Source organism: Polyodon spathula, chromosome 11 (genome assembly GCF_017654505.1).
Source record: "Polyodon spathula isolate WHYD16114869_AA chromosome 11, ASM1765450v1, whole genome shotgun sequence".
Taxonomy (NCBI): Eukaryota; Metazoa; Chordata; class Actinopteri; order Acipenseriformes; family Polyodontidae; genus Polyodon; species Polyodon spathula.
The window spans coordinates 5352749-5375828 of record NC_054544.1 but is presented as its reverse complement, the minus strand read 5'-3'; the positions used below and the strand labels follow the sequence as shown (position 1 = coordinate 5375828).

The following is a 23080-nucleotide window of genomic DNA, read 5'->3' as shown; positions in this document are numbered from 1 at the left end:
ACTGTTGAGTGACCCAGTTTGATGTCAAACAGCATAGGAACTGTCTTGCTACAAGTGTTATGACTTGAGCAATAAAATGTGTAACTCTATCAGTAAAGTCTACCACTGGTACCAGCACAGCTCCACTACAGGATCTTTTCCTGGAGTAAGTGAATTCTGATCTCTGGGTAGAGTTGAACAAGGGCTGAAGTGCTATGGAAATGATTTATGTGTTTTATGAGCCTTGTAAAGATGTTGGTGTTACTATGGAAGGGCAGGTGGGGGTTTACTTTGATTCCCCACCAACAACATTACAGTTATGGTAACACACTTCTAAATATTCTGAGTACATTTTTAGAACTAGTTTGAGTTCTGTAAAGTATATTGGAACATATGAGGGGAAAAATGTATGGAAATATGTATGAAGTGTGTTGTCAGGGGTGTGAGATATGTGGCTAATTGTGCTGTGAGCCATCCAGCAGACAGATGTGAACTGTGTTTGAATGACGTTGTGTGATGTGGTTAAAGACACACCCAGCAGACAAATATTTGCTGTCTGTGTCAGACTTGGCTAGAAACGATGGCAACCATTGAACTAGTCTGGGAGATCAAGGACAAAATATTATTTTAGTATATTAGTAATATTATCATGTCTGGTATTCACAAGGACAGTCCACATTATGTTGGTGCTATTAGAAAGTGATTTTTTTTTCTATTTCAGTAAGCAAAGGCAGAATTGTTCCACTGTTAACACAGAACAAAGAGCAGAACTCATTTTTATCTGGAGACTTCATTTTCTTGCATAACTAGGGATTAATGTACTTTGAGTCAAATAATCATCCTGCATGCAAACAAAGACTATATTGATATTATTTTGGTACGGTAAATAAATAAATAAATAAATAGATCTGCCAACTGGTTTGTTTTCATATACTTTTTTTTTTTTTTAATGCGCTTTGAATGTTAGCTGCTAAACACTAATTTGGCAGTCTTGGCAAAAAAGCAAGAAAATTGCAAGCAACCATAGCAGCTGCCAGTAAACTACATGTTTGCTCCTGTGAAAATCCAGCTGTATGTTCGTGCAGTATAGCGCTGGTACTGTATGTAGCTCTGCTAAGCGCAGCTCCTCACATCTCTTGGGTGTAAACTTGAAGACGGGTCTCTCTTGCCAGGGAGTGCATTGAGTGCAGGCTGTTTAACTCAGGAAGGCTTGCCAACAACCAGACCTGTGACAGACTCTGCACGGATGAGATCATCACAGTGGACACACTCAGTAAGTACAGCACTCCTGGGTATGATCTAGAGGGAGGGAGGGCGGGTTATCTTAAAACTACGTTAGCGTTCTCTAAATACTGGTATTTCACGTAGAAGCAATTCATAATAATTACATTGACTGGACCCCTTTCAACAACATTTTTATAAAAAACAGTCAGTGTTTAAACTTGATAGGCTTGTGAACATTTACAACTTCAGATTTGATATTGTTCAAATGATGCTGCTTCACCTGGGTCTACTGGCTTCATCACCAGGAGGCCCGAGTTCAGATCTAACTGTGAAAACCACCACACAATTTATCAGTGTGTACTTGAGAGGCCCAGAGATATGTGGAAATATCTCTGACTATCTCCAGTGGCAGTGCTGCTGCCATTAAATTTATCAGACAGAAAAACAGTAGTGAGAGCAGTGAAATAATCCATCATCGTGCTGTGGGAGCCATCGTGCCAAAGTAACTGCACACTCTGCTGTTTAGTAGGGCTGTTTCAGCCCCTGCATTCTCTGGCCTTGAGGTTGCGTAATGAGTAACTTGTTTTGGTGTCTGAGAGTCTGTATTTAACTACTGGGCCTGAATTCCATTCTGCTCCTCTCCATGCCAAGCACAAAGTTCAGAATGGGGATACAGCCTGATGCCCTCTGCTATTTCAGCTTCTAATGGATGCCATATGTCCTTTCCCGGAAACCTCATATTTTGGGTGGGGTCCTTATTTCCTGGTGCAGTCACAGCACCAGGAAAGTTAACAAGAAGAGAAGTAAAAAAATATATTGATATATTTGAATATGTACAGGTGAGGGAAGTGATTATTTCAGGAGTGATGTTACTAGAAGATATTTCAGACTGACTAATACAGTGTGAAGGTTTGAGATGCTCCAGGCACAATCCTGCATGGGTGCTGTGCATGAGCATGTGTGTGCGTGTGCATGTATGTGTGCATGTGCATGTGTGTGTGTGCGTGTGCATGTATGTGTGCATGTGTGTGTGTTTACAATAATGTGAGGTCACACCCTACTTGCTGTTTTTGTAATTGGGGGCTTGAAGTGTTTTTTTGTTTTGTTTTCTTCCAGATACAGATGACCAGAATGCAGTTCTGTGTCTGTATAAAACTGAGAACGATTGTGTGATGAAGTTTACGTACTCAGAACACGCCAGTGGCCAGTCAGTCCTCGCTGCACTCAAAGAGCCTGGTCAGTGTCTGTAAATATGTGAAATGTATGGTGGCTCATTGAGGACGTGGAGGGTGAAAAAAAAAAAAGATTAGATCTTGTGATGTCAGCATAGTGGTTTGAAATCATTTGATGCACCCTCTTTCATAATAAAATAAATGTAAGTTATGGGTATATTAATAGTATGTATAAGTGCACGGTTAGTGTAGCTATTATTTAAAGATATTTAATACGACCACAAACTCATTCCAGATGTTTTTAAACCAGTCATAACTTAACATAGAAAATTTAAAATAACTAGATTTTTACAGATTTCTTTAAATAAGACATTTTAAACACATAAAACTGTCTAACAAATATCCACATTTCCAAGTGGTACTACTGTAAGCTTTTTATCCATTGACTGAGCTAGTTAAGCAGTAGTATCTTAGATAATATTATAGCTTTAATAATTAACACCATAGATCTACATTACTGTTAACAATACAAATGTAAACATTTATAAAAATGCAGATAATATTTACAGAATATGTGTGCTTTGGGTCCAGACATCTGAACTGGCACTTATCCAGCCTAACCCAGATTCTGATTTGCTTCCCTACAGCCAAAACCTGAATGTAGACTCTGCACTCATTGTGATTATCTTTTTACAGCCCAGCACTGGTGACTCACATTGTTTGTTTTTATATCCAGCTCTTAAGAAATGAACCGGTTGTCATGACACAGGGATTGCGTGGCTGATACGCTCAGGCCTGGGGACCGGGGTGTGCAGTCATGGCACTTGTGTTTGTGTTTGCAGAGTGTGGCACTCCTCCGGACGCGCTCACGGTGCTCCTGGCCGTCGTCGGCAGCATCCTGCTGGTCGGCATCGTGCTGCTGGCGATTTGGAAGCTCATCATCACTGTCCACGATAGACGGGAATTTGCCAGGTTCCAGAGCGCCCGTTCCAGAGCCAGATACGAGATGGTACGAGTGGGGAAAGAACCAGCAAACACACAGCCAGTTTTCTTTTATTAATGAAAAATTACTCTGACAAACACTGCTCCTGTTTGCAACTACTTCATGCTTTTTATATATACCATTACAATTGGGCTCTATAATGATATAAAGGGCATGTATCAGCATTTAGAAACAAATGCTATATTTAATATTTTTATATATACAGCTCTGGAAAAAATTAAGAGACCACTGCAAAATTATCAGTTTCTCTGGTTTTACTATTTATAGGTGTGTGTTTGGGTAAAATGAACATTTTTGTTTTATTCTATAAACTACTGACAACATTTCTCCCAAATTCCAAATAAAAATATTGTCATTTAGAGCATTTATTTACAGAAAATGACAGCTGGTCAAAATAACAAAAAAGATGTAGTGTTGTCAAAAATTCAAGTAGCTCGGCTTTGTTTGATGGTTTGTGACCATCCATCTTCCTCTTGATCACATTCCAGAGGTTTTCAATGAGGTTCAGGTCTGGAGATTGGGCTGGCCATGACAGGGTCTTGATCTGGTGGTCTTCCATCCACACCTTGATTGACCTGGCTGTGTGGCATGGAGCATTGTTCTACTGGAAAAACCAATCCTCAGAGTTGGAAACGTTGTCAGAGCAGAAGGAAGCAAGTTTTCTTCCAGGACAACCTTGTACTTGGCTTGATTCATGCGCCCTTCACAAAGACAAATCTGCCCAATTCCAGCCTTGCTGAAGCACCCCCAGATCATCACCGATCCTCCACCACATTTCAGTGGGTGCGAGACATTGTGGCTTGTAGGCCTCTCCAGGTCTCCGTCTAACCATTAGATGACCAGGTGTTGGGCAAAGCTGAAAATTGGACTCATCAGAGAAGATGACCTTACTCCAGTCCTCTACAGTCCAATCCTTATGGTCTTTTGCAAACCTCAGCCTGGCTCTTCTTTGCTTCTCATTGATGAAGGGCTTTGCACGACTTCAGCCCTGCCCCTAGGAGCCTGTTTCGAACCGTCCTCGCCGTGCACTTCACCCCAGCTGCCGTTTGCCATTCTTTTTATAGGTCACTTGATGTCATCCTACGGTTGCTGAGTGACATGCGAATGAGTTGGTGGTCATCCCGGTCAGTGGAGAGTCGTTTTCGCCCTCTGCCGGTCTGTAGCTTTGTTGTCCCCAATGTGTGCTGCTTGACCTTGTTCTTATGAACCGCCGTCTTTGAAATTTTAAGGATGGAAGCAACCCGACGCTCACTGTATCCCTCTGCCAGTAAAGCCAGAATTGAACCCTTCTTTTCCTCACTCAAAACTTTCCTTTTCAACTCTTTGGGGATGGTCAATAGTTATTTTTTGATTCCAATTACTTTTAAGGTACTACTAGCACTGTTTTGCCATCCAGCTGATCCTATTGCAAGAGGATAGTGATGACCACAGGAGTGGTTTATATACTTTTCCTCTTTAAATAAGATTTGGTTCAGGTGATCCCCTAATCAGTACCTCATTCAGTAGAATGAGGTGTGCCTGTGATGGAATTCAACAGACACTGGAATGGAATGGCTGCCATACATGTAGAGATGCAGATTTAAGAAAAATTTGCAGTGGTCTTAATTTTTTCCAGAGCTGTATGTGTGTGTGTGTGTGTGTGTGTGTGTGTGTGTGTATATATATATATATATATATATATATATATATATATATATATATACACACACACACACACACACATACAGTTACCGTATTACTGTAATATTTGGTGTATAAGTCAACACTCTAGGTGTTTGTTTTTGTTTTTTGTCTTTGAAATCAGGAGGGAGAAGACAGCGTACCAATGTGCTGTTGTGGATGTAGTTTTATGTGTGACTGTTGTGGATGTAGTTTTATGTGTGACTGACACTTACGAAATATAAAACGGCAACCTCTTGAACATTACACTTGCAATTAATGACAGTTGAAAAAGACGACTTAAGTATTACATTCTAAACATATCTACATTAGATTTCAATAGAAATGTGGTACTTTTCTGAAATATCAAGCCCAGGAATGATGCAGCTTATACATTACATTGTGTCTGGCATGCACTGTTCTCTGTGACTGCAGTGGGGACCATCACAATGTGTTGAGCCCTTGTGAAAATGGTCTGAAAGTCATTAATATAGATTCATATTTTCCTGTGTTGCTTTATGTTACTACCCCTACTTGTGTGTTTAATTACAAGCAAAATAAACGGGTACATGTGTGTAACCCAGTTGTTTCAACAGCAGCTAATGAAGTAGAACTCAGACTCTCTTGTGGTCTGTATTGTACATTCTCCCTGTAACCCTTTCTGTTTCTTTTTTTGTTTTAGGCTTCCAATCCCCTGTACAAGCAGCCCATCTCTAGCCATGCTGTGGAGACTGTGTTTAACATGCAGAACAAGTTGTACAATGGCACGGTCCACTGATCTGCTGAAGGAATCAAGGTGTACCACAGTGAGGACCAGAGTGGTGCAGACAGTGACCCAGATGCAATATTGACTGGAAGATGTATTCATCTGTGAGGGGAATAAGATAGCAAAACTACAGTCTTTGATGTCTAAGGAGTTAGAACGTGATGGCATTTTTGTAAATGTCCAGTGGTGCGCGCTGTGCAGTTGAGGATGTAAAGCCAAACTGACCGACTTGCTTATATTTTTTATTACTTAATCAGGAGAGGAACATATTTAACCCTTTATTTGCTGTGCCGTATTGTAGAATTCTGGTGTAGTCAGGGATACAAAAAAAAAGGGTTGCAGGAGTTGAACTTTTCGGACAGTGCAGTCACTGAAACAACACATACTTTTGCATGGTGCATGGGGGGGGGGTGTGGAACACAAGGCTTTCTGGAAGTGTTTTGTATACATTTTACTTGTTTGTTGGACTTGAAAAGAATTACATGCATAATTATCTTGTTACAGTAACTTTCCCATTCTGCATAAACTATGTTAAATGACTTCTGAACATTATTATCAATGATACAGATTTTGCTACAAACAACAGGATGTTGTTTATATACATTATACATTATATTTTAACTTTGGGAATGCATTCCCATGCAACAGCAACAGGACTGTGCATTTTTCTATAATCTCAAACAATTGTATACCTATTTTTATGCATTGATAACTCTAATAATGCTGATGACAGCAACGTTTCGGTACTAATGTAAAATATGTTTGTTCTTTTATGTTTTGCACACTAGAAATATTTGCTATTTGCCATGTATAATTGGCTTGGGTTTTACATTGCAATTGGAGTATGATTACCTTTGCACTATGATGTTGCCTTGTTTCAATTTGGTAATTGTCTTACCGTGTAGTGTTTGTAACTCTGAGTGCAAAAGCAATCTAGGTTACCGGTGTACTCTGAAGGTGAAGGCTGGCCTTTCCTGATTGTTTTACTTAAAGGTGTTAGAGCTTTAGTTTCTTAGACTAAATCTTCCCCCTATTCCCCTCACTACCCAAGATAATAAAATGCAGTAGATAGCAGATATCTGGAGCTGAGTCACTTATTAAATAAAATTTGGAAGGACCTTGTATCTACAATGCCACATTGGTGTCTCATTACAAATGTACAATCAGAAACACATGACCCTTCTGATTTCAAAAAGCTGTTACATTCTTGTTACACTAGTCTATTCCATTTCTTGAGGTAAATCATTGGAACATACTGTATATAGATCATTTTATAACTTCAGATGAAACTCCACTTTTCAATGCTGTAGAACCATTCATTATCCAATTTAAATATGTTAATAAATGATCCCTAAGGGATAAGGTTCTGCTTAAGCTTCAGTCGTGAACTTTCCAATCCAGGACGTTTACTGACCCCACTCTTTCCAGGTTCAGCTTGATTTTCTGACGGTTCTGTTTTAACCAGATCTCGCCACGATTCCATCATTAAGAGTTTTGGACAAACTTTTTTTAGACTTACACAGATGTCCTCCTGCAGGCACTTTCCACCCACCCTCTGGTGAGGTGTGGTATACGTGCCAAGCAATGTCACTTTCTCGCATGCCTAGACTCCTCTGGGACTGGCAAGCCAAGTAGCGTCGACCATGGAGATGGGGTGCAGGCATGGCTATAAAAACACTTTTTAATTCATCATGGTCGTCAGTTAGATTTTAGCCCCAAATCATAAACCCAAAAGATGTCAGTCCCGCCAAGAAGCTTGGGACTGAATGCCATTACAGTGACTTGACTGTGTCTCAGGGTTTACAGGCATATATTGCAAAGAAGCTTCTTGGAGGTAGGACTGAGCAATTAACTGCATGAATCCATATATGTTTTATTTTTTTTTCCTTTAATGTGCATGCCGTCTGTTTAGGTTGTATATTGTTATACTTGCAAACTAAATTTGACCCTGAATTTATTTAAACAATACAACATGTCGAACCAGAGAAGTTTCTGTTTTTGAATCTCTGTATCGCTCTGTACTTTTTTCTGTTGTCATGCTTGTGATAGGGGTGCTTTCATAGGCTCCCACGTGCATATTCGTGTAGTCCATCTGACTTCAATACGGGTGTCATTGTACAGGACTAAAATGTCCATGCTAACGAGTTGTCTGATGTATGGTAATTAAGCAGCTGCCCCTCTCACATCTCTCCCTATTCAGCGCCCTGGGTAAATAAGAGTATTGTCAGAAAATAAGCCCCATGAAACGAGTGTGTGTGAAAGAGCAACTGTCTGGACTGCTGCCACCACTCTGCTCTGTAGCGGGTCTGCTAAACCCCCAGCAATTACTCAAAACCCAATCCTAACATTACCATCATATTTCATTTCTACTTGGTCTTTCAGATTCTATTTAGTGCCATCTACTGGTAAAGGCAGGCTGTGCCACGGTTCTGTGTTCCAGTTGTTTCCTCCCAATAACTGTACACTCTGCCAGTCCTCAGTCTCCACACTTTGATTCTGACCAGTTAAAGCTATCAGCATGTGACTTGTGGATACAGAGAATCACCTTATACTTCAATCCTCTTGCAGCCACATGCTCCCAATCACTTTGCACTTATTACTTTTATAAGACTTAAGTTATAGTCAGTGACTTCACTTAAAATGTGTTTTAAACAGCCCTATTGCAACACAAATGGAATTCCTTTAACCAGGCATGTAATTGGTCTCAATAGTTCACATTGTTTTAAAGTCCTGTCTGAACCCTGGGTTTTGAAGTCACTTGCAGCAGATTCATTGTGTGTAATAACATCTAACAATTAGTGTTCATTCCTAACAATGTTAGCAATTTTAGAAACACAGGAATTGGTAAGACCAGATGCTAAAATGAGAAAATATGAAACTTTGTCTCATATCTAAACCTTAGTTGACATTTCGACTATGTAGCAGTAGTTGGTGTGTTTTATGAGCTGTACGTGTCTATAAGTGCTTGCAGATGAAAGCAAATGCTGCAGTGTACACTTTTAATCACCCTGTCATTTTTGTTTCTCTGTGTTTCGAAGCAACGACGTGTCGTTTTTCGTGAGCTTTTAGAACATTGGGTTAAAATAGCAGTTTTCTGTTTTGTTGAAGGTGTTGTAAAATGATAGGACTGGAGTGTTGTAATGTAGCTATGGTGTGTGTATAGGCAATGCAGACGAATCCTTTGAAACAAAACTTCTGTAAAGCATCTGCTGTCTCAATAGTTGTTGTTTGTACTGGCTACTGCATACTGATAGTATCAAATGTTGTGTTTTAACTGGTCCTATTGAAAATGATTTGTCTTAAGAAAATGATATGGCTTGATATGCAGTGTTAGAATACAAGTTTATTTGTACATAAGATGTTTCTGTCGTTGCCAGTTGAGTTTCGGTAATTCTACTGATTTCTGGAATTTTCCTCAATTACCTCTGCTGACTGAAACGACAACAGCTGGAAAATACATGGAAAACAAACCAAACCACATAATTTTAAATAGCTGCCAAGCGCACCCGACCCAGAGCTTCTGGATCTGGACATTGGGAATTGTCAGGAATTCGTTCATAGGACCAAACCTGAAATGGTTTCAAGTTTTGGGTGCAGTGAGACAAAAATAGTAATACACAAAACAGGCAAAGTGCAGCCTGTAGGCTCATGCTTTCCATAGTTAAGCGCTTATTTTGCTACTTCAGAAAGGTTTGGTGGGTTTTATTTTTTTTGCAGGTTGTATGGTGTTGGAAATAAAGAGCACATTGTATAGACAGTCACTTCCCATGTACTGCACCAGCAAACGTGCCGATTACAAAGTAGTCCCTAGCAACTGCTTTGATTCAGTTCAAACCCAGTTCGACCCTAACCACGCCTATAGTATTGCTAACTCTGTATGGCAGACAAACAGCAAATTGCGTCACACACAGATGCTGTGCGTTTGTGACCTGGTGAACTACATTTAAGTGCAATTGTGAAGTGTGGTCTAGTTATCTGTGAACTGGGAGAATGCAGACCTATATTTCCCTGTTTTTAGGAACAGGCATGCAACTCTTCAGGTAAATGGAATCTTACCCTTTTTGAATGGCAATGATTTGATGTTGATAGAATAGAATGAGCTGTGTAGACAAGACAAGAAGTACATTATTCAGCTGAACCTGATCAAGTGTATCTATGACTTGCTGGTGCAATGACTCCTCATCTAATCACACACTGACTGACTTGCAGCCTGCCAGGTGAAATCGGCATTTAACTGGAGCAGAAGGACAGCATGTTTGGTGAGACGTTGTTTTTCTAGTTTTCACCAAGCGTTTTGCTCTCGGCTGCTTTTCTAATGAATACAGTATGCGGTTCCTCCAAAAACACGATCCATTCAGAGCTGTTTTGCAAAGATCACTTTGGCCTAAAATGAGCCAACAAAAGAAAAAGCAACTCAGTTTTTTTCAGTTATTATAGCTCTGAGTTAAATAAAACACTGTATATGAATGAATAGCTCAAAATGTTAGGAATTAAAATTTAAAAAAAAAAAACAGTTCTGCAAAAGAAGTTGGACAATGGAGGGTTTACATTAAAGTGTGTTTTGTTTTTTACAAAAAACAAACAATTTACATTTACAATATACATTTTTTTTACCAATGTAAAAAAGCTTGGTTTGTACAGACATCGCTAACCCAAATAAAGCTCCACTGCATGAGTAAACACCCTGCCCCCACTTCTTTCTGCTTCGAGGGTTACTAAAAGGTACAGCAGATTGTTTTCCCTCCAGATTAAAAGCTCATTATAATGCAAATGTATGTAGCAAACTATGGTCTAGTTCCCATGTTAGGCTCACAATGAGAATGAAGTGGAATATGCATCTCTTAATGAAAGCTGTGGTCTACTGTGCTGATGTGCATGTCTGCCCACTGTGTATATACCGGGTCCTCAAGTTTGAAACATATGGCACAATTAGCAAAGTGGTTCATTCAAATATGTGTTACAAGATAGCCTTGACTGGAGTCAAAGAAATGATCTGGCTAATCCCTCAACTCAACTCTCATTTTAGTTAGCTGCTCAATTTTGTTTTTCAGCTTGGATTTACAGGGAAGGTTGAAATTTGTAAGTAGTGCTTGTAAATGGGATCTCAATGCGAGTATCTGGGTGAATCCTAATGCTTAGACTTCTGTTCCTCTTCTACCAGACCTACTCTTGTAAACATGCAATAATTTTTTGGTCCATCTAATGAGGCTTTCATTAGAATGAGAGTTCTTACTACTAATGTGATTAATCCATCTAAAACGACCCTAGGTTTTTTTTTTTCTATGTAGTCTTGAAATAAGAAACTATTTTGGCAGTGTAGGGCTACCTTGGGCAGTCAGGGCAGTATTGATTCAGCTTCATCCATTCTCCATGCCAGCTGTTATATTCTAGAATATACATAGAATCTTTACACTTTAACAGCAGAAGATCTGCGTACATACCCCTAGCGTTCCCACCCTCTGCAAGCTTAGAGTTACCTGGTCTTGTTTTGTAAACACAGTAGATTGTGTTGTGGATATACAGTATATAGATTTCAGAAGCTGTAATAAATCTACATGGGCACCTGTCAAAACGCACCAGAATGTACAATTGCCTAAACTGCCCACTGCTGGATGGTGGAAAAGACCTGCTCATGATAAACATCAATTTGGAAAATCAGTATTTTAGCCTATGAGTCTACAGCTGAAAGGCTGACAGTTCTTTTATCACTTCTCTAATTGTAAACATTTTAGTTGTATCAAACAAATAAGCAGCACAAGTCAAGGTCTCGCAAGCATTCTGAAGCTGTTTGTTTCTTCTGTTGTAACCTTAACATGGAGTCAATTACAGGAATCGGCAGCTTTGAGAATAAGCTCTGTGGTACCCAATGAAAACATGGAGAAAATGTCAAAATATTAGTGATTTCCTCTGGAATGTTATTTTAACAAAAACAGCAAGGGGGGGGGGAGAGAACAGCTCACTCTTTTTCTTTGGCGTCACTAAACTACAGAAGGGCTTACAGCTGACAGTCACAACCTGGAAGTGATAGGAGGAGTTAGGAAGCGAGATACCTAGAGCTGGCCTTTAGGAAAGATAAGCTGCATGGAATCATATTGTATTAGAAAACCAAACCTGTGTTGCGGGACTCTCTGCTGTAGCTTTAATATTTCTACGGTGGATCTCCCAATAGGCCCAGAGATGCTGTGAGCTGCCAGCGCTGTAGAACTTCCTTTTTCCCATAAAGGACGTGTGCTGTCTGTTGTACTCCCTCTGTGGGTTGTATTACAGAAAAGGATAAGCAATACAAGTCTGCAGGGACACAGTACGAACAAGACAACAAGTGTAAAAAGTGCGGACAGCTTAGATTCAAGCCTTTGCTTCTTTTTCTTGTCCGACTGCCCCTCGTAAAATTCTCTTTTGGTAAGCGTAGAGTTCTGTATCGAGTATAGTTATTTCTAGGCTTCATTAGGTAGAATTAATTATTTTCTCTCTCCTATATTTAGTAACTGGAGTTCTTCTCAAGTTAAAAATAAGGGTAAGCTGTATATTTACTGTATGTGATGCAAGAAAGAGTCAACCCTACACCTAAGGTTAACACAGTTGGGACTAACTTGATCCCCTTCCATTCATGAACCACACATCTGGTAGCTTTTGCATATCGCTTCTGTATGTTTGTACTGTAAGTGTTTAGTGGCTACCTCTAATCAGATTGAGAGTGTATTTTTCACGCACTCTTTGCTGTGTCAGGCCCACTAGCGAAGTGAGTGCAAGAGAAAGCACACTCAATATCATTGGAGGTACCCACCGAACACTTTTAAACATATAAGTCATTAAACCTAAATAAAATAACACACAAAACCACGATATTAAGAGACATAATCTGTTTACATAGGACCCGTGGTGGTTAAAGCATTTAGAATGTTTTTTCATTGAAATTCAGAGTGCAAGATCTGCACTTTCAGAGAATTAATAAGTGCAGCTGTGACTTTTAGTAGATAAAATATACTGTACCATGAACACGAAGAAGCAGCAAGGCTAACATGATCTAAAGTCTGTTGCAGTTTATCTTGCTAGAGAAAAGGTATAGACTACAGTATGAGTGTGAAAGATACCTTGGATGGACATTTTCTGCCCATATAAATAACATGTTAATTATGTAAAAAAAGATACAAACAGTATAAACTATATCCAGCAGATGTCAGTATAACAAAGAATGTATGATGACCCTGAAATGTCATCTGTTCTAGGTGTCAGATTTGAAAGCCAGCAATATCATCTCTCAAACACACTCTTACACGGTTGCGTGCTAAAAATGATTCATGGAATAGAGAAACTATTTTGATTTCAGTACTATGGAGTAGTAATACTGTAGCATTCGTTCTATTAGCTGGGGAGGCAAAATGAGCTGATCCCTGGAGCCAGCATTACACTTCAGCAATCAACACCAGACAGAAGAATATCTAAATCATCAGATGAAAAAGAACTCAAATGGATGGAGATGCAGATGGATCACATTAGTTTACTGCAAAGCTACGTCTTATCTTGGCAAGAGCCGAGTTCAAATCAGCATGAAGTTCAACATCTACTCTCATGTAATGAAAATCATAAAATTCTATAACAAACTGTGGCAAAGTGGTTGGTAAGGGGAACAGATGTCGCGGTGATGCGGTGCAGGAGTGATGAACAGACAACAGTGATTCAGTGAATAAGTGCTTTATTGCTCTTTTCCAGGTCTGGCGACCGTCAAAAATAATAAATCCCCGGCAATACACAACAATGTGTAAAGCACGGGGATAATGAAAACAAGGGCACAGTCCCGAACAAAAACAACGGTACGGTCACCAGTCCTGGGTGATCGAAAACGTGCAGGTGCTCAGTGCAGTGGTGCTCCGGATAGTGCTCTCCTTTCGACAGCTCCGGAGATGTGCGTTAACTGTCTATTAGTGCGACAAAGACAGACAATTACAGACAGACAGAAAATAACACACAGCACGTACAACACTCTTCACAAATACTCTGAGAGCTCCTCTCTCAGTCCTTCTCACCTAACGTTAACCCAAACGAAGGAGAAGATCAGCGTTACCCTGGCCCCTATATGTAATCCCGCATGATATCGAGATAAACGGTTGCAGCTGCCTTATTACTTGCAGCTGCCTCTCGTTTACCTCTCAAATCAATACGGTCTTACAACAGAGTCACGCTTCCCTCCAGGCTGACCCACTTCCCTGACCCGGAAACGAACTGTCAGGCCAGCCCTTCCAGATACTTCTCCTCCCGTTCTTTAGCGCCCTCACAGGTCGGGAGGAAGATTCATCCCCAGAACTCATCTTTCGTCACACAAACGTTTTGAGCAGACGTCTTCATTCAACTTTACTAAGTCCCATGGATAATGAGAATAGAGACCAGCACACTACATACACACCATATAGCCTCCAGTGCAAAGTACTAAAATAACAGAAAATAAAGACAGGGGTAGCCAACCTGGAGAGCCGCTGGGTCTTCTGGTTTTCATTCCACCTGAGTTCTCAATTACTTCATTGAACCAATTATTTTCTTGTAGCTCTCAAACCCCAGCAGTGTGTAGTGTAGCTCTCAAACCCCAGCAGTGTGTGGTGTAGCTCTATCCCAGCAGTGTGTGCTGTAGCTCTCAAACCCCAGCAGGGTGTTGTGTAGCTCTCAAACCCCAGCAGTGTGTGGTGTAGCTCTCAAACCCCAGCAGTGTGTGCTGTAGCTCTCAAACCCCAGCAGGGTGTTGTGTAGCTCTCAAACCCCAGCAGTGTGTGGTGTAGCTCTCAAACCCCAGCAGTGTGTGGTGGAGCTCTCAAACCCCAGCAGTGTGTGCTGTAGCTCTCAAACCCCAGCAGTGTGTGGTGTAGCTCTACCCCAGCAGTGTGTGGTGTACCTCTCAAACCCCAGCAGTGTGTGGTGTAGCTCTCAAACCCCAGCAGTATGTGCTGTAGCTCTCAAACCCCAGCAGTGTGTGGTGTAGCTCTCAAACCCCAGCAGTGTGTGGTGTAGCTCTCAAACCCCAGCAGCGTGTGGTGGAGCTCTCAAACCCCAGCAGCGTGTGGTGTAGCTCTCAAACCCCAGCAGCGTGTGGTGTAGCTCTCAAACCCCAGCAGCGTGTGGTGTAGCTCTCAAACCCCAGCAGTGTGTGGTGTAGCTCTCAAACCCCAGCAGTATGTGGTGTAGCTCTCAAACCCCAGCAGCGTGTGGTGTAGCTCTCAAACCCCAGCAGCGTGTGGTGGAGCTCTCAAACCCCAGCAGCGTGTGGTGGAGCTCTCAAACCCCAGCAGCGTGTGGTGTAGCTCTCAAACCCCAGCAGCGTGTGGTGTAGCTCTCAAACCCCAGCAGCGTGTGGTGGAGCTCTCAAACCCCAGCAGCGTGTGGTGGAGCTCTCAAACCCCAGCAGCGTGTGGTATAGCTCTCAAACCCCAGCAGCGTGTGGTGGAGCTCTCAAACCCCAGCAGCGTGTGGTGGAGCTCTCAAACCCCAGCAGCGTGTGGTGGAGCTCTCAAACCCCAGCAGCGTGTGGTGGAGCTCTCAAACCCCAGCAGCGTGTGGTGGAGCTCTCAAACCCCAGCAGCGTGTGGTGGAGCTCTCAAACCCCAGCAGCGTGTGGTGGAGCTCTCAAACCCCAGCAGCGTGTGGTGGAGCTCTCAAACCCCAGCAGCGTGTGGTGTACCTCTCAAACCCCAGCAGCGTGTGGTGTAGCTCTCAAACCCCAGCAGTGTGTGGTGGAGCTCTCAAACCCCAGCATGAGGGAACTTGGCTAGGGAACGACATTTTTAATTTTTTTTTAAACTGTTGCACCCTGACACAATTAATATGCTCTTCCTTTATTGATCAGTCACTGATGAACTGAAAATGAATATTTTAAAAGCATGTTTACACTTTATGCAAGGCAGAATCAGGTAATAATGTCTTCATGATTTTTACAAGTTCAACAATTTAATTCTGATGAAAAGTTTCACTCGGTCACAGCAATGCAAGCAAGAGGGCGGATTGAGAAGATTCTTTGTTGCCTGTGTTTATTATTTTATGAGAAAGGGCAATAATAAAATAATATATACAACATTTGATAGCAATTGTTGACAAAAACAGTTAAAAAACGGAAGAGTTTCAGATCGTTATGTTAATTATGAGTGCAGAAGCTGTTACTCAGTTAAAGCAAGCCTGGTGACCTCACAGCACTAATAGCAGTCAAGCGGGCAGCCCCCTGTATAAAAGTCTGGCAACCATATGTTCCCTGAGCACAGCAAGAGCTGGTTCTGCTAGTCCCTCTCCAGTAACTTTGCTAAAGCAGGAATTCCGGTTGCAAACTGTGGACATGTTAGCGTTTCATCTCGTTTGTGCCATTTTTTTTCTCTTGGAAGAGACCCGAGCCTGGGGATTCAAGGATGGAATACTACATAACTCCATATGGCTGGGTAAGACTTTTAATTTTTTTTTTTATTTTAGTACAGGCAGTATATACATCCAATTCCACCAATCCATTAAGAGCTCAACAAATTTGAATTGTATTTGAAGAATTTAACATGGTTTGTTACTCTTTAAACATATTCTTGTTTTTTAAAGTCCATCACAAGTTGCCCTTCCCATAAATATTTATTACAATTTAAAAACTCTTCAAAATATGGGATAAAGCAACTTCAAATTGAAACACATGTCACTGGTACTAGCATTAAAAACCCTACCATCAGCTTAATATCTTACCTTCCTTTCTAAGACAGGGGGAAGGCATTGTGACCCAAATTATTCTGGACAAATACAATTATATATATAATATATAATAATATAATTATATAATATATATATATATATATATAATATATATATATATATATATATATATATATATATATATATAACAACACTGTGAATAGGTGTGAAGTGAAATTGGCAATAATGCTAAAGAAAGTTGGAAAATGAAACGCCGTGCAAGCAGTTTGTAGTCTACTCTGAATGGGCTGAAAATGAAACAATAACTTAGACACTGTTAACTAGAAAAAGCCGTTCAACTTTGAGACTGGTACCTTTCTAGCAAACTATTTGCCCCAGGGCACAATTTAATAGCTTCTTGAATGGCCCCAGTGTTACAGCTAAAACCCAGTAAACTGTTCCACAATCTCTGAGTAAAAAGCAATCGCTTCTAAATTTCCATCCTGGACCTTTATTGTTGCCCTCCAGCACAGTGCGGCACAGTAACTTGGTTTAACATGGTCTATACCACTTAAGATTTTTCCAAGTTGCTTTTTTTTTTGCTTCCTTTGTGATTCACGTCCAGTTTTATTTGGAAAGATGATGTGCTGGTTCACTGTTGTGAAACAGTACCGCAGCAATTACTAGCCTGAGGAAGAAGGCGCTAGGTTAGGGCATACCACTAACCAAACATAAAGGGGTCAGGGCACTGTAAACTACAATACCTTTCATCTCACCTGGAAGAGTTTCCCAACATTTCTAATGGAAGCATTTAACAATTTTCCTGCCCCAAAACTCGCCTATTCTGAAGGTGTACCGAAGCTATCCAGCGTGTGTTTTTTTTTTTTTTTTTTTGTATCAGTGGAGCTTGGGAGTCAAAACCATAGAATTTTACAATAGAATTATAATGACGACATACATTTAATGACTTGCAGCGTGAATGCACTGAACATCTGGAATCAATAAACTACCACACGCATTTTGTATTTACAGCAATGGTAGTCCTAAGTTTATCAAATTACAGCACTGCGTCACTGCTGGCTTCACAAAACCCTTAAAGAGCAGGCAAGTCCATTAAGAGTAAACAATGGATTCAGTGTTCTCAATTTTGTAAGCAACAATGTGCATTGTTTTTTGCTTTCCCTGAGCTGCAGAAGAGCGTGCAGAACATTTATAACCTCCTACTGCTGTAGGCATTCCAGAAGGATGTCAGGTTGTTTAGTTGACAGAGTGAAACTCTGTTTAAAAGGTGTAAACAACCCGGTTAGTCAAGAGCTAAGCTAACAATAAAACTGGAAAACTGTACTGTTGCAAACAGTCACTCTAGAACTGAACACGGTGATTGGGGGTCACTGTAGCTTTAGGCTGGCTTGACCATTGTTTTTGTAATACTAAAGACTTTCTTAGGAAGACTGTGTTCTTATCACAGAACATTTGTAATATTTAATGTCCTTTTTTTCAACAGAAGAAGCTGCAGGAGTTTACCACCGAGAATCACGCAAAGGGAGGTACCAGCTGACTTACAGGGAGGCGAAAGCTGTGTGCAAGTATGAGGGTGGAAAGCTAGCTAGCCACGCCCAGCTGGAGGCAGCTCGCAAAATAGGTTAGTGAATCTCTTGCAGAAGCCAGGCTCTGAATTTTCATGATGGAACGGAATGTTGTTTCCCAGTGTAGAAATGATGCAGGTTACATTCACACATTCCGCTAAATGTAAAATACAGACAGTATATGCTGTATACTTTTTGTTTCAGCCTCAATGAAAAAGGCAATAGGTAATAATATTTTATTGTATTCAAGCTTGTTTTAAATTGTAATTTAAAATATTTAATTGTTGAGTTTTAGTGTATGGTATAACTGACATTTACTGGTGGTGAATTATTGTATTTTGATACTGTATTTAAACAAAACCAAACACTTCAATGCTTCAAATCAACATTTTTCATAGGCAGGATACAAATCAGTCAGACTCAGTTAAAACTAGTAAATACTAAAAGATCTATAGAGCAATGCACAAAATTTCTTGTTGAAATTGGTTATATTTTATACAATCACTGCTATTGAAAAATACCTCTTATTTACCATACATATTGCAAAACTGTCCTGGCACAAGAAACCTACTGATACATTTCTTCTCCAGCCCACTCCAAGGTCTGCACATTCAGTAAACAATGAATAAGCCAATGATTACAGTATAATGTTATCCTTGGACAGTGTTCAGGGAACAGTGCAGCATAGTTAGTAATAATTCATATCTATGCAACCTTTGACAGACATCTCCATATGCATATTTATTGTAACAACCTGTAGGATGGAGCACTGGGGAAATGGATTGGAATTAAATCTTGTCGCTCTTCTGCCAGCTGGAAGTTTTGCCAAAACCAATCAGTGTGTTCAGTGATACATGTTTCTCGTCCTTTAGTCAGTGTGTTTAGTGTTTTAAAGCTTATGGAAGAGAATATAAATGTTATACTTTTTCAATTTCAGGGCAAACATTTCATAGTAATTACATGGTAATTGTTTGGACACTACAATGTAACAATTGAGTCCTTGTGTTATACTGTAAGACCCAGGTAGTTGTATGGGTGCTTATATATAATATTCCAATTGAATGTGTAATAATGTCATAATTACATTATTACTACAACTAGCAATGTATGAGTACAGAAAGTTCTGTCTCACAGAAAGATACCATTTCGTTAAACATACGTTACTTACAGTGTTTTAACAGTGCTTGGCTATGCTTTTACTACAGCAGTACAGAATGTTTTCTAAAAGGCTTGGAAAGCCGTTCAAGCATGGTCTGTTAACTTGCTGTACAGTATGTGCTCCTCGCAGAGGCCAGAATAAAACTCCTCCTTGCCTTCCTTCAAATATTAAACCACGTCGCTCTCCGTGGATTTTTGGCTCATCCACTTTAATGAGCATTATTAGTCGTGCCTTGCTGCTCCTTATTTCTTTCCCACTGCTCAGGCTTTCATGTGTGTGCGGCTGGCTGGTTTGATAAAGGAAGAGTCGGTTACCCCATTGTGAAGTCTGGCTCCAATTGTGGTTTCGGGAGAGTTGGCATCATTGACTACGGTTACCGTCTCAACAAGAGTGAGAGATGGGATGTCTACTGCTACAACCCTACCGGTTAGTGACACACTGCTGCAGTTATAAGTATAAGGAGAGTGCCGCACCCATATAAATACAAAGCGTCACACATTGCTGCATCAGGATTATTCATGGCAGCCAGGACATGAATAATCATTTCATTTTAAAATGACTAATGCAATGCCATCATACAGTACCATCATACAGTACAGTTTGTTCTTTCCATGTAGACCAGTGTGACTTCAGTACTATTAACTTAGAAGGTCTATAGTTCCACAGCTAATTTTGGAGACGTAATGTTATGTTGGGCCTCTGTGACAGCATGGATAGCAGTACTGATATATTCCATGTTAATCAGAAACATTACAATCTGTGTGCGGGACTGCTAAAAGCTTAGAAGAAATTACAAACATAAGAAGGGAATTACCCCAGGAGGCTATTTCTTTTCTAAATGAAGCACCCAGGAAATCATCATTTTGCATTAAGAAAGCAAATGTGTCCATTTCTGAGATGTGTTGCATTGATCCTAAGCAGTTATGAATTAGTCATTTAGCAGACGCTTTTATCCAAAGCAACTTAAAGACTAGGTGGTGAACAATGCATCAACAACTGCTGCTGCAGAGTCACTCACCAATAGAACCTCTGTTTTACGTCTCTTCTGAAGGACAGCTGTGGGTGTAATCCTGCCAGTTAATATTCACCCTGCTTGAGTTTCCACACAGGGGTGTCTTATTGACCCACACATTAATATTACTGCATACAGTATAAATGGCGTCATATGTTAGTGCGGTTTTAATTTTTTGAAATATATCCCATTGTGTGTGTGTGGCACAGTTCCACTGAGGAACCCCCCCCTCAATGAGCGCACTGTTCCAGGGACTCTGCTCCTCAAGCCAGTTCTCTCTGTTCTGGGCAAATCATTTCCAATCCATTCTGGCCCTGATGGGACCATGCGAGCAACACCAGGCATTGTAAAAGCATAACAAAAAGCCAGTGCAGCGAGGTGAAAACATGGTAAAGCTCAGGCAAACAATGAGAAATCACATGTAAACCACTTGTGTATGGCAAAGCATGAAAACCATGCTTAACATATACATACAACATTTAATTAATGAAAAACAAGCAGCTTTGAAGCTGATCAAAATAACTGTTACTGTGGAAAATGTGGATTTACAATTTGACATTATATATAGGATATATGGAATCAGACTGACACGCTGGCCAGAGAGAATATACATTCTTTTTTTAATGATATTTTCTTTTTAGTGTAATATAAGACAGTTTATAGTATAAAGGATAAGCTACAAAATGTCACTTTGAATGCAGTGCTATTTGTTATGCTTTGTTATGATTATTGGTTATAAAATTACCACATATTGAAGCAAATTAGTTTCTACTTTCATTTATTCATATTAGATCATCTCAGATTTATAAAGTATATTACAGTATCGTATGGGTTTTACAATAATTCTGAGTGTATCAACAATATCAACTTATTACAATTTTTCTCTGAACCTGCCTTTGAGCATGTCTGCATGTGACCTTTCAACGTACGTGTTACTTACTGTGCTATAAAGTGTACAGATTGAATCGAAGCTGACCAGCTTTCACTTTTTACAAAAGCAAAGCAATGTGGGGGAGTGCTGACGGATCAGAGCCGGGTTATACAGTCCCCCGGCTACCCAGATGAATACGAAGACAAGCAGATCTGCTACTGGCACATCAGGGTGCGCTATGGCCAGCATATCCACCTGAGGTTCCTGGATTTTGACGTAGAAGATGACCCAGGCTGCCTGGCTGACTTTCTGGAAGTGTTTGACAGCTATGATGACATCTCGGGCTTTTCAGGAAGGTATATGCAGTGTTTTCCTTTTAGAGTTTGGATATTTTTTATTCCCAGCTGCACTCAAATTTTGTAAGAAAATTGGAAAATATTTTCTAAAGGAAAAATGTTGTTTTCAATGCACTGCATGTGGTAAATCAGTGTAACTCCAGACAGATTGTTATAAGGAGTAGTTGTCTATTTGGCATTCAATATTAAGGAAGCAAGCTGGTTTTAATCTTGCATCAAGAATACATTATCATGTCATGCTAAACTCTTTATTCTAAAACAAAGCAAACTATGCAGTGCAAGAGATCTCTGCATGACAAATATTGACAGATATGTTTGTCTTCCTTTCCAGATTCTGTGGAGATGAGCTACCAGAAGACTTTATTAGTACAGGTATCATTTTTAATTATAAAGAGGGTTAAGGTGGCTTGTCTCGTTATGTGTTGTACCACTGGGAAAATTAATATCACAGGGAGATGGTACTGCATTACTGATAATAGGGCCAATTTGCAACCCAGTTTTAAATACTTGAACTTCAGTTTTATGAATAACGATATAAATAAGACCCTATAAAATGGAGAGCCAGTAAAATAACAGCACAAAGTTTCATGAATCCCAGCATGGGTTATAGCAGCAGGGCACAGGAGGCAATGGGAAGCAAATTCCAGGAGTTTCCACTTGTGGATAAAGTTATTATTCTTTCGTGTGGTTTAGTGTTTCATTTTTTAAATGTGTATTATTATTATTTATTTTGTGAATTCTGTCTGCAATCATTTTACACATTATTTCATTATCAAAACATGAGTTTGTCTCTTGCTACACAGTAGCACCTATAGGCATGGGTATGTACACATCTTGTGCTACGACCATTTTATTGAAGCCATGCAGTATGTTTTTCTGCGCGACTCTGTTCATCACTTCCTCTGCATGAAAAATTTTGTTTAGTACCTCCGACTGGGGAACAGCTCAGCTTGAGGCTGGTTTCTCTTCAGTCAACATGAACAGTACCCTTTACTGTGTTTCACAGGAAATGTCATGACACTGAAGTTCCTGTCAGACTCATCTGTGAGTGCCGGTGGATTCAAGCTTGAATATGTTGCTGTGGCCCTAGCATCGACGTTGAGTAACACAACCATTGCTGCAAATGAATCAACGCTGCTAGATGTGTGACCGCACTGAGCTTCGATCAACGCTGATAAAGTGCTTTAAAAAGTTACTGCAATGCGTAAGCGTGGAATAAATACCATGTGTTGTTTTGAATAGCATTATTGTAAAGAAATATGACCTTGTAAACCATTGTTTGTCCCTGATGACCTGTTTTGGGGGCCTTATGCAAATGCATGGTCAGTACTGTGCTTATTAGAGCAAAATGTGCTGTGAAATAAACACTTGATGACTGATGTGCAGTTTTAGTACTGAAGAGCTGAAAAGCTACTGTTTATCAATACACCAAGCCGGTGAACATCTGAACTGCTTCTGCCTGCTATCTGCCTTGTGATTAGTAATTGTAACGAAAGCCTGCTCGTCTTGATCATACTTTTCCTGTGCATTATCGCAATACATTATTTCATTATTATGCTTTCCGTGTATGTTCTTACCCTTAACCCAGCGTTGGTAAATTTGATAAAAAGAAGTTATGGATTTGATATTTTATGACCATCTGTTTCTGTTTT

At 40.1% G+C, this 23080-nt stretch overlaps 2 protein-coding genes across 4 annotated transcripts in view; both read left to right on the top strand.

Moving 5' to 3' along the window:
- LOC121322926 (integrin beta-5-like) overlaps positions 1 to 7788 on the top strand; it is a 45682-nt gene extending 37894 nt beyond the window's left edge. Inside the window, exons 12-15 of the mRNA XM_041263549.1 lie at positions 1152 to 1252; positions 2320 to 2439; positions 3218 to 3384; positions 5720 to 7788. Of these exons, the coding sequence (XP_041119483.1) occupies positions 1152 to 1252; positions 2320 to 2439; positions 3218 to 3384; positions 5720 to 5815 (484 nt within the window). The 3' untranslated portion in view covers positions 5816 to 7788. The remainder of the gene's footprint in view (positions 1 to 1151; positions 1253 to 2319; positions 2440 to 3217; positions 3385 to 5719) is intronic.
- An 8233-nt stretch (positions 7789 to 16021) lies between these two features.
- On the top strand, positions 16022 to 23053 carry LOC121322577 (tumor necrosis factor-inducible gene 6 protein-like). 3 transcript variants are annotated; one of them, XM_041262691.1, is made up of 6 exons: positions 16022 to 16212; positions 17952 to 18086; positions 19454 to 19615; positions 21200 to 21428; positions 21760 to 21800; positions 22435 to 23053. In XM_041262691.1, the coding sequence occupies exons 1-6, from the start codon at positions 16113 to 16115 to the stop codon at positions 22575 to 22577; spliced, it is 810 nt and encodes a 269-aa protein (XP_041118625.1). In that variant the 5' UTR covers positions 16022 to 16112; the 3' UTR covers positions 22578 to 23053. The 3 variants fall into 3 exon arrangements, with proteins under 3 accessions (XP_041118625.1, XP_041118626.1, XP_041118624.1); XM_041262690.1 differs by having other exon boundaries at positions 16023 to 16212; positions 17949 to 18086; XM_041262692.1 differs by lacking the exon at positions 19454 to 19615 and having other exon boundaries at positions 17949 to 18086.
- The last annotated feature ends 27 nt before the right edge of the window (positions 23054 to 23080 follow it).

Excerpts from the sequence above, each read along its gene's own strand:
- LOC121322577 (XM_041262690.1), top strand. The coding sequence starts at position 16,113 with ATGTTAGCGTTTCATCTCGTTTGTGCCATTTTTTTTCTCTTGGAAGAG. Across the intron at positions 18,087-19,453 it reads GGAGGCAGCTCGCAAAATAG|GCTTTCATGTGTGTGCGGCT; the intron begins GTTAGTGAATCT and ends CCCACTGCTCAG. Across the intron at positions 21,801-22,434 it reads AGAAGACTTTATTAGTACAG|GAAATGTCATGACACTGAAG; the intron begins GTATCATTTTTA and ends TGTGTTTCACAG.